Source organism: Betta splendens, chromosome 1 (assembly GCF_900634795.4).
Source record: "Betta splendens chromosome 1, fBetSpl5.4, whole genome shotgun sequence".
NCBI classification, from domain to species: domain Eukaryota; kingdom Metazoa; phylum Chordata; class Actinopteri; order Anabantiformes; family Osphronemidae; genus Betta; species Betta splendens.
The window spans coordinates 14,872,528-14,886,051 of record NC_040881.3 but is presented as its reverse complement, the minus strand read 5'-3'; the positions used below and the strand labels follow the sequence as shown (position 1 = coordinate 14,886,051).

Sequence of the window (13,524 nt, the reverse complement as noted above, 5' to 3'; positions counted from 1 at the left end):
ATGTGTAGTGAAGGAAACGGTACAACATTAATATAAGAAATTAGTTTTATTAGTAGCAAACACATGTTGCCTGCAACGTATACAATTAAATCACATACATTAACATTCAACTCAGAAGCCAAAATACAGGCGTCTACTGCAACCGTGATCCTGACCATCACGTTTAGCATTCACCAACAGTAACGTTTGCGACAGCTTGGCCTGATTTGTGGCAAAAGTAGGTTACAAAAGATGCGCGTTCCCTTGGAAACAGGTAGAGGAAGAATGGTTCTCGGAGAGAGATGTAGCAGACAAGGCCGTCTCAGGTAGTCAAGCAGCCAACTTCTTTCCTCTATTTGTTCACCATTATTGGATAATACTGCTTTTAACTTAAGAACAGAGGCACGTAGGAGCAGTTGTCCTTTTTCATTTGTACATAAGTGCTAAATAAGCCTGTTGCTAGCTTGTTGTTAGCGCTTGCCTCAGCCATCGGGTTAGCAGCTAGCCTTAGCAGATCTCACCTGATTTATCAAGAATCATTATTAGTTAGTCGCAGAAAGGCGACGTTAATGTCAGCGTGTTAGCTTGTAGCTTCTCGTCCGCTGGGTAAGTGTAGATGGTGCACTTTGGTAAACGTAGCTACTTTAATAACGTTAGCTCTAGAAAACAAAGAAAACTTTCAAGAGGTTTATACGCTATGTTCCTTTTGTTTTAGATCGTTAGGCTGCTGTGTTGAGTGTCAACCTCATTTTTAACGTAGATTCTTTTAGTAGGCTAGTCAGCAAGGACTTCAATCGAATTCTTGGTTAATATTAACTAAAGGACTGCACACACATCTACATAAAACGCGTTGTAACGCTAGGTGTAACTGTTGTAAACTTTGGTTTCTTTTTAACACGAAAGCATGAGCGAGAGAAGAGAGATGAAATTATGGTGAAAGACATCTGGGTTGTATGATGGAAGGACTGGGAGAGGAGAGATCCACATGCAGCTCTAGACCCTTCCCATGGCTCAGTCCCCCCAAAACAGAGGCCTCAGGCCTACTGTGGAAATTTAAAGACTGCTTTTCCACCAGTGAAACCCCCACCCCTCATCGCACAGATAAACAAGTAGGTATTCAGTTGGTTGTGATTAATTTTGGGGCCTCTACAGAGACTTGATGGGTGGGGGGAGCTTGATTTTAATATGTATTTCATAACTTGATTGAATTGAAATTTTGGTACATTCAAAAAATTACTATTTAATTTATCAGGACTTTTGTCCCATCTCAGAATTTATCATTATTATTGTCAGCACACTATTATCATTAATATTATTACTTCACTAATATTATTACTACTTTTTTGTAGTGTGCTATGCTATTGCTACGTTAATTGATTTTCTAACACCACCACAAACTTTTTTTGCTATTTTTCAGAACAGTTACATGGAAAGCAGAAAGGCCGTGCTGGAATTAAGAGATGTTCCTCCTCCACCCCCACACCATACCACCTCGCAGTCATCCCAACCCTTCTCTTTGGCCACTCTCCCTTTGCTTCCTCCCTGCTTGCCTCCACAGCTTACACAAGACACCCACCAACAACAACTACCACAGCAGCAAGAGGGGTCTAGACCCAAAGTAAGCATTTGCACTCACTGTGATTACTGCAGCAGAGATGGCTATGGACTATTGGGTGGTGGAGATGTTGTTGGTAGACGTAACAGCGTTGCTGGTGTTGTCTCACTTTATGTGGCCCAAGGCTCTCCAGGAGCCCCTGTCGTCAGCAGTAACAGTATTAACAAGTCTGGGCCTTGCTCTGTGGCCACATCTCATAACCATCATAAGCTTAACCTGAACAGTGGAAATGAAGCCACAAATCCTTTGCTCAGATGCCAACCTCATCTGCCTGCTGCTATTGCTACCTGTCAGCCTGTGTCCTCACACTCCTACCTCCCCTGCTGTTTAGGGCTTCATACTTGCCCAGCTATATCCCTTCCATGCAGTCAGGCCAACCTGTTTGCCTCCTCAGTCCCTCTAGCTTCATCTCCTCCTGTTTCTTCTCTATCTGGCAATTTGCATGGCACTTGTTTGGCCTCTTCTGGCTGCTACAGCTATGGTGTTTGCAGTCCATCAGCCATCAGAAGATCGCAGAGAGGCACACTTGGTGATCACACCACCACCACCACCGTCACTACTACAACCACCTCAGCACACTTCTGTTCTAATCCTTTGCATCTAAATGTAGAACGCACGGTTTTGGTGAAGGGTGCACACTACTGCAAGGAGTGCTTATTAAAGGTTGGTAGAGTACTTTTCAATCACTGTGGCTTTTTGTATTGACAGTTGCTTAGATAAGGTTTTTCTATTGGCATGTATTACCCAGTCAAGGAAAGGTTTTATATGGTGGTATTAAATACTGTTTTCATAGTATTACTTGCTGTTGATATAATTGTTGCCCATTTTTGTTTGCCTATTTGCAGCCCATAAATGATCTTTCATCAGAGTCAGACAAGATGTGGCCTAGTGCTCCTATTCCCCAGACTGTTTCTCTTCCTGTCCCTATTTGTAATGGCTGCGGCACTTCTTCAGATGGTATGCAGCTCATGCCATTGACCGGCCTTGGCAATGTTGGTCAGAAGTATGGTTAGTAGGCCCAGTTTTAAATTGATTTTTGCATCACATCTAAATTTAGAAAGTGCAAACTCATACGAGTAAGCAGCATGTGAAAGGTTCTTTGCTAGCATTGAACTCAATGTAACTGAATAGATTTAGAATTTGTTTTCTCATGGTGTTATTCGTTTGCTAGGATCTCCAGAGAACAATGGTCCTGAGAACATCCCTCCAGTGGGCGTCTTCTGGGACATTGAGAACTGTAGTGTTCCCAGTGGGCGTTCTGCTGGAGCTGTGGTCCAGCGTATTCGTAGCCATTTCTTTCAAGGTCATCGTGAGGCAGAATTCATTTGTGTCTGTGATATCAGCAAGGAAAGCAAAGCCGTCATCCAAGAGCTCAATAACTGCCAGGTACAAACAATGTTTCCTGAAATGAAAAGCTTCCATGTGTATAGTGTGACTTAAGAAAAAAGATCATTTGAAACGTACTTTTGCCCATAAGGTTACTGTTGCACATATCAACGCCACAGCCAAGAATGCGGCTGATGACAAGCTTCGTCAGAGCTTACGCCGCTTTGCCGAGACCCACACTGCACCTGCAACTGTTGTGCTAGTATCCTGTGAGTTCAGCTCATATCTATAATAAACAGTTTTTGAAAGAGTTTACATATTTGAATTGCCATCATAATTGATTTTATTTTATCAATGCCAGCGGATGTGAACTTTGCAAGTGAGTTGAGCGACTTGCGTCATCGCCATGGTTTCCAAGTAGTTCTGGTCCATGGCAGCCATACATCTCCAGCCCTGTTGCAGCATGCCCATCGCCATGTGGCTTTTCAGGAGATTACAGCTGATCTGCCACCACGAACTCTTGTCAAGTCACAGGTAGGTCGTACCAAATGCTTTAGCACTTTAAATGCTTTTGTGGTTTCTTCTATTATATAAAACAAGTTGGTGCTGGTAAAACTAAAACGACACAATCTCATTTGTGAGGGCAAAGAATAGGGCTGATAAATTGGATTTTTAGGAATAATTTCAAATTAAAAATAAAGTTGTATCTCAGGTATTCTCAAATGTTTTTTTAATTAAGAGGGAAACTGTAAAATTTATTTGTATAAACTATAAAAACCAGAAAGGCACGCTGTCTCTCCCTCCACTCCCTCAGCCCAGTTACAACTTCCTCTATGTGCACAACCTTCCTGTCAACTGTGACAAGAGTCTACGGAATGCTGTGAAGCTCAGGCTCCGCCGCCTGTCAGACAACTGTGGCGGCAAGGTGCTGAGCATGTCCCAGGGCTCAGCAGTCCTCCGGTTTGGCAGCCCTGAGGCAGCTGCACGCGCCCGCAAGAGAATGGAAAATGAGGATGTCTTTGGCCGCAGAATCAGCCTCTCCTTCTCCCCACATCCCAGAGACTATGCAAGTCCTGAGCCTGTGCTTCAGTCTCATCCCTTGCCTCAAAATGCAACTCTGCCCCAACCCTATGAAAGTCAGGATTCAGTGTTTGCGCCTCCTCCATCTATATCCTCTTTTTCCTTTCTGCCCCTGGAGAAGCCCAGGTCACCCAGGAGACCGCGGCGAGCAACGCGCCCTAGTCACACCTCTGGCCAAGTGCTTGAAAGGCTCTACAGCCCAAGGAGGGGCTGTAGTGGGCCTCCTGGTGGTACTCCAGCCAAACCCTTACAGGTCAGCAGACTCGCCAGTGCCTGCTTTCCATTAACATCCATTGCCCTCTGTCCTTGTCTGGGCTGCTTTGTAAATAACAGCCTTATTCCCCTGCCCAGTGTCCTTCAGTCTCGTTTTCTTCTTGCTTTGACTAACGGCTTGTGGCTGCTTGTTAATCTGCAATGATAGTTGTTAGTGCTGTACATGGGCCCCTCTTGTCCTGCATGTGCATTAATCATACAATCACGTTAATGCATGAAATTAGCTTATAATATATTTTTTTGTTTGTTTGTTTTTGTCCACCCCCCCCCCTTTGCTGCGATACTACAAGTCTGACCCTGTGCCTTCATTTGTGTGGCTGAATTTAGCCCGTGCTGTTTTTACATTGGTTTGTTTGTTTTTGTTTTTATTATAACATAACAGAAATAAAGCCATACTATCTGTAGTATGTCTTCTGTAGGCTTTATTTATTCTTCACATGAGATTTAGTCATGTAAAGGTACAAAATGAACTTGCATTCCCCAATAAGTCAAACACATGAACAGTAGGCAGTCAGTCAACATAATATTTGCTGCTTTTCAGGAGCTGGCTGGTTTGGAGAGCAAGCCTAGAACAGACTTTCACCCTTTGGATGAAGTACGTGCAGCTTCCTCTTCCCCCCACAGTAATGGTGAAATGGGAACCTTGGAGCAAGTTAAAAAGCCTAGTATCGCTGGAGAATCCCTGTACAGGAGAAGGTACACATTTTGAAAAAGAATGTAAACAATGGCCTATCATTTTATATTGTGTAATTTTACAAACTGTTGTGAACGTAGTGGGTGTTAAAGTCCATATGCAGCCAGCTCTTACCCATGTTCCCTCGTTTTTCTTCTTTCTATGTAGAAGAGAAGGCTCTAGTCCTCGTCGAGTGTCAGAGTCCCCTGTAGAAAAAAGGGAAGGAAACTCGGGGGAGTTCCAGATTAGCACACCCTCAGCCTTCAGCAAATTAACCCTGCACAGGAGCTTCAGTCCGCTTGTCCTTTCCCAGGGCTCCTGGTCCTCCAGGTGATGATATGGGTGTAAATTGCTTATGCTTGGCTAAATTGGTTTATGGAATTCATTATTTAAGAAAAAAAGACACACAAATTTCTAAAACGTTTCCCTTGCAAAATGTAAAGTTCTCTTCCCTGTTTCTAACTGTAGGAGTGCATCCCCCTGCCTGTCTAGCCGCTCCTCACCACTGCTGGCTGTACCCCGTAGCCCTTGCCCTGAAGGTTCTTATGAGCAATTCATTGATGGGGCAGAGATTCAGGTGGCCAACCTGGACTATCGTATGTCCCGCAAAGATCTCCAGCAAACTCTGCACGACACCTTTTCTAGATATGGACGGGTAAGACTGAGGGGGACTTCTTTTTTCCCTTTTTTTTTTTTAAACTTGTTGTAGAATTATTCTGACTCTGAACCATTTCTTTAGACTGAATATGTTGAATGAATGTGAACCACCTAAACATGACTTTGTTGTGTCTAGGTCAAAGCTGTAGAGCTTAGCCCCCACACAGACTATCAGTTGAAGGCCATTATTCAGATGTTGTCACTACAACAGGCCATCAGTGCTGTCAGCGGCCTACATCGTTATAAGATCGGAGGAAAACGCATTCAGGTGTCGCTGATCACTGGTAGCAGCAATAAATCCCTCACCATGCTCAGGTAGGCTTTTTTTGTTACCATAGAAGCTCAGTGAAAATGATAGACAGAAGTTGTATTCATTGGCTGATGGCGATCAAGGGATGTCTGTCTGTCTTGTTTATTTTGGCATATTTTAACTTTGTCTTTGTCTACAGCACTGAGATCAGAAGCATTCTCCAAGATGCACCTGCCAATTGTCTTCCTCTATTCAAGTTCACAGAGATCTATGAGAAAAAGTAAGCATTTGGTTTTTAACTCAAGGTTTTCAAACTTAATAAACGGTAGTTTATTATTTCCTACTTGGACAAAACTGTATCCATTGCAGTAAGATGAATGCTAATGCTTTTTTTTCACCACTCCAGATATTCCCGCAAGCTTTCAACTGGGGACCTCTACAGACTACCGGAGGTGGTTGCGGTAAGGGAACAGGGAGGCTCGAGGCTTGTGTGCCTTCTGCCCAGCAGCCTAATCCGCCAGAGTCCACTGGGGTCTTCACAGTCCCAGGAGGGCTCCTCCTCAGCAAGTGGAAGCCCTGTGGTGTTTGAAGAGCTCGAGTATCATGAACCTGTCTGCAGACAACACTATGCACAGCAGGACTTTAGGTTATTACATTATTTTAAATATGATTTAAACATTTTGTGAGTAGCATGGCCCAACATTACACTGACTACCCAGTTATTTCAAAAGTACAATTTAGGCATTAGTTCTCAATATTTGCTCTCTGTTTTTTTTTTTAGTGAGGCTGACTTTGACCCAGACTCCTGCAAAATTCCGTTTACTGTGATGTCTCTGAGCACTTTGACCTCTGATGTCCACAGTTTACTGCATTCACATGAGGGTACCCTTCCATTGCTTAGGTAAGCTGCTGTAAAAGAAATCTGTAAAATGACACTTTTTTTTCCCAGATTATATAAAAGAAATCTGTAAAATGACACACACTTTTTCCCAGATTATATAAAGTCAGTGATGTGTTTTTCTTTTAGTTTTCCTGACTGCTATGCTGCAAAATTCAGGCCACTGCAACTTGGCAATGAAACACTGGAGGGTGGTGTTCCCCTGGAGCACCTCATTACCTGTGTTCCCAGTATCACAATAGTAACAGCTCAGAATGGGTTCAAAATCATCAAGTGGATACACAACAAACCTCCAGCACCAAATACTGGTAGGATCACTTACAATTTTTAAAATTTTCTCTCTTCAATTAACATTAAGCACTTGATTCAGATTATTTCTACCAGTGTCATATTTAAATATGTAATACTTATTTTGTAAAATTCTTTCTTCAGAGCCATGGATTCAGCGCTGCAAGAGTCCCGTTGGTAATCCACAGCTCATCCAATTTAGCCGAGAGATTATTGATCTGTTGAAGAGTCAGCCATCATGCATCATGCCCATCAGCAAGTTCATACCCTCATACCATCATCACTTTGCCAAGCAGTGCCGTGTCTCAGACTATGGCTACTCCAAACTGATGGAGCTTCTGGAGGCTGTGCCACATGTCCTGCAGGTAGAGGCAAAAACATCATACAATATGCAGAGGTTTAAATTAGTAGTATTAAAAGTAGTATAAAAGTATTACATCTTTTTTTTTAATTGGTTTACCCATAGATCCTTGGTATGGGTACCAAACGTCTCTTGACTCTGACCCATCGTGCTCAGGTGAAGCGCTTCACACAAGACCTGCTAAAACTGCTTAAGTTTCAGGCCAGCAAACAAGTGTCAATCAACGACTTCATGCAAGCTTACCACTGGTCAGTCAACATTGCTTGTGGTTGTGGATAACCTGATCCCTGATCCCTATATTCTTAAAATGTCTTAACTTGCTGAGATGTGTTTGAGTAATAATACCCTGGTTACTTGCAATTTCTATTCAGGTGCTTCTCTAGAGACTGGAGGGTGATAGACTACGGGATATGTGACCTAATGGACCTGCTGACTGAGATCCCTGACACTACCATTACCATCACACAGCAAGATACAGACACAGTGATTTCTGTACCAAAGAGAGGTTGGATTAAACTAGCTATAAACACCTATGAGTGTACCTGTTCATGCTTTATACAATTTCTGTTGATCCAAAAATTTTTTTGTCTAAGGTAAACATTAATAATTAAACAAATATGCCTAAAAGCCGTTCAAAGGTGGAACTGCCACTGAGTCCTTTGTCTTCCTGTAGAGCGGACAGTTGATGAAATGGAGCGCACAAAGCAGTTTGGGAAGGAGGTGGTGGACTTGCTACGTCACCAACCTCACTGCCGAATGCCCTTCAGTAAGTTCATCCCCACCTACCACCACCACTTTGGTCGCCAGTGCAAGCTCAGCTACTACGGGTTCACGAAGCTCATTGAGCTGTTTGAAGCAATCCCTGATGTGCTGATGGTAAGTAAGGTCTTCTCTTTGTATAATACCCTGTGCTTCTTGATGTCCCAACAAAAACATCAGATACATTAAATAAACAGAATATCAATGCTGATGAATTTTATACATATAATTATAGCAGTGACACACTGGGCTATTTTAAAGTGCCTCATTAAATGCCAGTAGTAGTCCGTCAGAAGTGTGTCCTTCTGCCTTTTCTCTCCGGTTCCTCCTATAGAGATGAGCTCCCCTCAAATTAAGTATTTTTATGCTCAAATTTGGTGTTTAGTTTTATATAAACCTTTTTAAGAAACGTGTTTACTTCCTTTGCCAGGTATTGGAGTGTGGGGAGGAGAAAATGTTGACTCTTACTGAAGTGGAGCGCATCAAGGCTCTGGCAGCTCAGCTGGTCAAGCTGCTTCGGGGTCAAAAAAACTCGAGCCTTCCAGTCAGCCAGCTGCTCACGGAGTACAGCAAAACCTTCGGTTATGGCTTACGCCTGCAGGACTATGATGCCGGCTCCCTGCCAGCTCTACTAACCAAACTTTGCCATGTTGTTAAGGTATGCAAGGATGGCCTGCATTCATGTGAATTTGCCAGTCTGCCATACATTTTTGATCTGGTGGGAAATCAGTAATTTAAAAGAATTGTATTATCCACTTTCCATTATCGTACCATAAGCATTTCCGCTGAATGGGTGACCGCTTCTCAAAGCTGAGCTTTCAAGAGAGAAGCTCTCAAATATACTCTAGTAAATAATTTACACCAGTTTTAAGGCAGTGTTTTTATCTGGTGTAGTCAATGTAAACACACCTAACCATGATACCAAAGTCAAGGACATTTAGGACATTTGGCGTTCAATGAGTTTTGTCTACAACACTGGAATGAAATGTTTATCTGTAATTTTGTTTTATGTCTCTAGGTGGTGGATGGCTCAGAGGGTCGTGAAGTGCAGTTGATAAACAGGAAGTCTCTACGCTCCCTCACCTCACAGCTACTGGCCATACTCATGTCTCAAGACGAAGACCTGGTCATCAATGGCCTGAAGGTGGAGGAGCTCAGCCAATATTATTCGACTGTCCACGGAGTTCAACTCAACCCTTGTGAATATGGGTTTCTCTCCCTTAGTGAGTTACTTAAGAGCCTGCCCTACCTCGTTGAGGTAAGTAGACGATTAGAGAGAAGTTGTGCTGTTCTTGTTTCCTCTTTGAGCTTTTTTTTTTTTTTTTTTTTTTTTTTTTTTTTTTTTTTTTTTTTTTACATGTGATAAACTGAATGTTTGTTTTTCCTTTACCAGCTATACAACCGGGAAAGTGATGAAAATGGAAAAGCTGGCAGCACTGCTAGTGGTCAAGTTGAAGGTTGGGTGAGGTTGACAAGGCTTTACCAGTTTGCCCGTAACATACGTGCCCTGCTCCACACTTACCATTACAACCAGATCTTCCTGACTGAGTTCCAGGGGGCTTACAACAAATTTACAGGCTGCAGCCTTGAACCTCGCTCCTATGGATATGCCAGCACTGACGAGCTACTCAGTGCTATTCCACAGGTGGGAGCAATAATTCAGTACAGACTTGTACCATAGAGAGACTCGTCTTTGCAGGTCTCCGAATGCAAGGAGGAGATAGTAATGTAGTCTAATTAGGAATATTTGATTTATTGCCTCCCCTTAAGGCAGTGAAAACACAAACTTTTTCACAAAACTTGAGCTTTACCTTTGTGTTTTGTGGCACATCATCAGGTGGTCTGGATCAAAGGACATGGTCACAAGAGGATTATCGTTTTGAAGAACGATATGAAAGGTAAGTGTAATATCCGCAAACACTCAGTTCCTGGTTTAGGCCACATGGCAAAACACTGAGCTTGGAACATCTGGCACTATAAATGCATCTGCCTGTCCACATTAATCCCTAAAGTCTCTAGTGATTAACAAAGTATATGTTATTGTAAAACTTCCTGTGTATTGCGTTTAGCAAGAGCAAGCTCTTCAGTCACCAACAGCCCCCAACCAGGAGAGAATGCAGAAAGTCCAAGAGACAGCCCGATTAACACATCTGGAGCCCAGAGTCCAAGTAACGCGCACATTGGTTTCTTAGCTTTTTTTCTGATTATGTATTCTTAATTCAAATGAGTAAAATAAATCACCACCTCTTTCTAGGTAACAAGGTAGCTTCTGAGTCAGAGCTACTGTGTTTGTCATCTCCTGTGGATCTGCTGTGCGGTCCTGTACCCTCCTGTCTACCGTCACCTCAGCTCCATCCTGACCCTGTTCTCCTCCAGCAGACAGACCTTATACACTTTGAGGAGAAAACTTCTCCACCAACAGGTCAGTTTGTGTTTTCAAATGATTTTCCTGGAATATCGTATAGGCTTTATAAAAACACTTGAATGGCATGAGAGGCCACAGATCACACTTCTGCTTGCACCTTTGCCCTCTTTTTTGTTAGATGCAAACTCGGTCTTTTCTGCTTTTTATTACAGATGACGACGAACCTGCATCGGCAGCTGCATCAGGCACTGACTGCGCGTGTGATCCACCTAAGCAGTCCTGCAGCACAGATGACCTCACAGGCACAAAGTCACAACCAGCCACCCTCACAAAGACCCCCTTGTCTGTGGACAATCCCAGCAGAAGAGCATCACGCAGCAGAATCAAGCTAGCTGCCAATTTCTCTTTCACAGCAGGCGTCTGACTCATTCAAGCACACACACTCAGTCGTATACATGCAGAGCAGTATAGTGTAACTCTAAATACAAGAAGTGACCAGCTACACTAGAAAGCAATGAAATTGCACCCTGTACATCCTATTTGGCTGTGGCATTTTTCCACCCTGTAACTCTATGTTCATTTGAATGTTACCCAAGCTGTGATTTTTTTTTCTTCCTGCAGATTTTCTGCATTTTATACATTTATCACATTCACTTATCATATTCTGTCTTTGATTTCAAGCCAGGAGGAAGTTATTTATGTACCCTCACCTTAGAATCACAGTTACACATTTGCTGGCTTACAAACGTAAAAATAAAGCTGGGTTAGTTGCCACTGTTTACACGAGGTAGTAAACGATGGAAGAAGTGCTGGGAATGAACTAGGTTTTATAGCTCCCCACATTATCAGTTTATTAAATTGAAAGGTTTAACGTGATGTTTTGTTCATGACCTATCGAATAACCTTTCTATTTATTTAGTTATTTTCTGTCTTCCCAAAGACAGAAAATTCCACTTTTGAACGCCTTTTTAAACTTTTTGGCGATTTTTACTTCCCCAGGCAAACGTGTCATCGCCTGCCTGTTTGATCCGAGTGAGAAGGTAGCTTCGGTTTGAGGTATAATTTCACCTTTTGTGTCTTACAGGCAATATTACCAGTTCTGTTTGTAATATGCAGTGTTTAGTCCGGAGAAGAGCTTGGCTAAACGGTGCAGTGTAACTAGTGGCAATTCAGTGTTAGGACTAGAGAGAAACAATTCGTTTCTGAAGCAAAGGTTTTTTTGAACAATTATGTTTGAATCCGAAGCTTATTGATTGATACTGTGACCAGCGTTGCTCTCAGGAATTAGTATCCATGTAATTTGACTTGATTTACAGCAAACCCACCCCTGAGGCCATAAATGAAGGTTAAAAGCGAAGTGGGTGGCTCTTTAAGAATCCAAACAGACAAGCTGTGGCAGCAACTGAAATATACTTTGTCTTTAGCCAGCAGTTAATGTGTTTGTTCTTTTAGCGGTGTGTGGTTTACACGGGAGAAGTCTGTGTGAAGTGTGCATAAATATGTTTATGCAGGGTGTAAGCCCAGGAGGAGCTGACAGACGATAGTAAGATCAGTCTTTTATTTCCGCCATGTTTTAAGTATGTTAAGTATGACTTCACTCTCACAGTTGCTATGAAAACGCTCAGGGTTTTTTGAGTCAACCTTGTTGCTGGTAGCCGCTGGGTCAGTGGTGTTGTCCACACAGAGTTGATGCATTTGAGGGGAGTCGTGAGCCCTCCTGAGTTTTGATTTTTAATGAGTACCTAAACAGTTGTAAGTTTTAGGGGAAGATGCGGAGCAGGAGGTAATGTGCTGTTTGTGGAGCAGTGTGGGGGGGGTGGGGGGCCCGAGGAGCCCCCTCGATAGACAGAGAACCCCCTGTAGCTCTCTGGAGTTTGCCGGGCTTTTACAATGGCTTGTATTTGCCACGGCGCTGAAGGAAACTGCCGTCTTACCTCCCACTCCTTACATCCCTCACAGATGAGATTTTACTTATTGGTGTATGTTGGTGTTCTGTTGCCTTCTGTCTCAAGTATTTACCAGACTGCAAGCTGCTGAAGTGCCACTAAATATTGCTGGCCGCCCATGAAGTTGAGCACGGCCCAGGCACTGCTGAAGTCAAAGGGTTGCTGCGTTTGTGTTCAGAGAACAGGTTCATGAAATGGGCAGGAGCCCATTTATTCAGTTTCTGTGCAAGTTTAGTGTTTGGCATAATGTTTTACAGCGCATGTTTCTTTCTTTGTCACACTTATTTTTGCCTGGGTGTGAAAAGTCTTTAATGCTGGGAGAATCCACCTGCCAACTCATCAAAGTGTCTGCGGTGCCAGTTTGTAAATGGGACGGTTCTGGCTCCTGTCTCTCGTGCCGCATTTAACTGGGGGGGGTTATGATGAAGGAACAAGCGGTTCAGAATAAATTTAGATTTACTAGAGAAAATGGCTTAAAATGCTCACATTGAACGTCCGGATTTGAATTAGGCCATATAAATTCATTACTTTGTGGGTTTGAGGAATCCCTAGCACTCAAACAGCAGTGGCAACTAACTCGGATCTATTTTAACTTCCCAGCTGGCTATTTTTGGTTACACCAGTGTGAAGCTAGTGTCCACGTCATAATATGCACTTTTGCATAGTTTTGGTTCGTGAAAAGCATAAATGGAGTTTTGTTTGGGGTTTGAAAATGAAAACTGTGTTGGCTTCTTTAATTGGATGCAAGTGTTTCCCTATGTCTTACTTTTACAATTTCTTTACACAACAGGTATAGAACTGCAGGTCGACAACGACAGCCTTGCTCTTGCTTGCAAATGACTTCCTTTAGTCAACACTGTTTACCCCAAAACTCCTGTCTAGTGATTATTTTTGTTTACCTGACCCGCACCTTCCCTTCCCCTCACAGTCGTACTGCCGCACCACACACACACACACACACACACACACTGGAACAGTGTAACATGTTGAAGGGACCAAATCTGTTAATAAATTTCACAAGCATTATTTGTTTCCTGTGTTTTGTGGTCCTTTT

The 13,524-nt window shown here is 42.9% G+C and overlaps 1 protein-coding gene across 9 annotated transcripts; it reads left to right on the top strand.

Annotated features, from left to right (window-relative positions):
• The first annotated feature begins 160 nt into the window (after positions 1-160).
• LOC114855290 (meiosis regulator and mRNA stability factor 1) lies at positions 161-13,496 on the top strand. Of its 9 annotated transcripts, none has more exons than XM_055511331.1 (28): positions 161-305; positions 883-1,088; positions 1,397-2,123; positions 2,205-2,257; positions 2,440-2,602; positions 2,766-2,980; positions 3,072-3,189; positions 3,282-3,454; positions 3,735-4,253; positions 4,815-4,969; positions 5,115-5,276; positions 5,415-5,601; positions 5,740-5,918; positions 6,053-6,133; positions 6,260-6,499; positions 6,635-6,754; positions 6,881-7,059; positions 7,184-7,404; positions 7,506-7,648; positions 7,772-7,905; positions 8,074-8,276; positions 8,590-8,817; positions 9,178-9,417; positions 9,553-9,804; positions 9,997-10,057; positions 10,229-10,327; positions 10,414-10,581; positions 10,737-13,496. In XM_055511331.1, exons 2-28 carry the CDS (start codon positions 933-935, stop codon positions 10,946-10,948), a joined length of 5,388 nt encoding a protein of 1,795 aa, XP_055367306.1. In that variant the 5' UTR covers positions 161-305; positions 883-932; the 3' UTR covers positions 10,949-13,496. The 9 variants fall into 9 exon arrangements, with proteins under 9 accessions (XP_055367306.1, XP_029006243.1, XP_029006225.1 ...); XM_055511349.1 differs by lacking the exon at positions 161-305 and having other exon boundaries at positions 947-1,088; positions 1,397-1,597; positions 2,071-2,123; XM_029150410.1 differs by lacking the exon at positions 2,205-2,257 and having other exon boundaries at positions 1,397-1,597.
• Positions 13,497-13,524: the final 28 nt, after the last annotated feature.

Bases quoted from the DNA above. Each gene is read 5' to 3' on its own strand.
- LOC114855290 (XM_029150374.1), top strand. From the start codon at position 933: ATGATGGAAGGACTGGGAGAGGAGAGATCCACATGCAGCTCTAGACCC. The intron at 3,455-3,734 runs GTAGGTCGTACC...CCACTCCCTCAG, and splicing joins GAACTCTTGTCAAGTCACAG to CCCAGTTACAACTTCCTCTA. The intron at 9,418-9,552 runs GTAAGTAGACGA...TTCCTTTACCAG, and splicing joins GCCTGCCCTACCTCGTTGAG to CTATACAACCGGGAAAGTGA.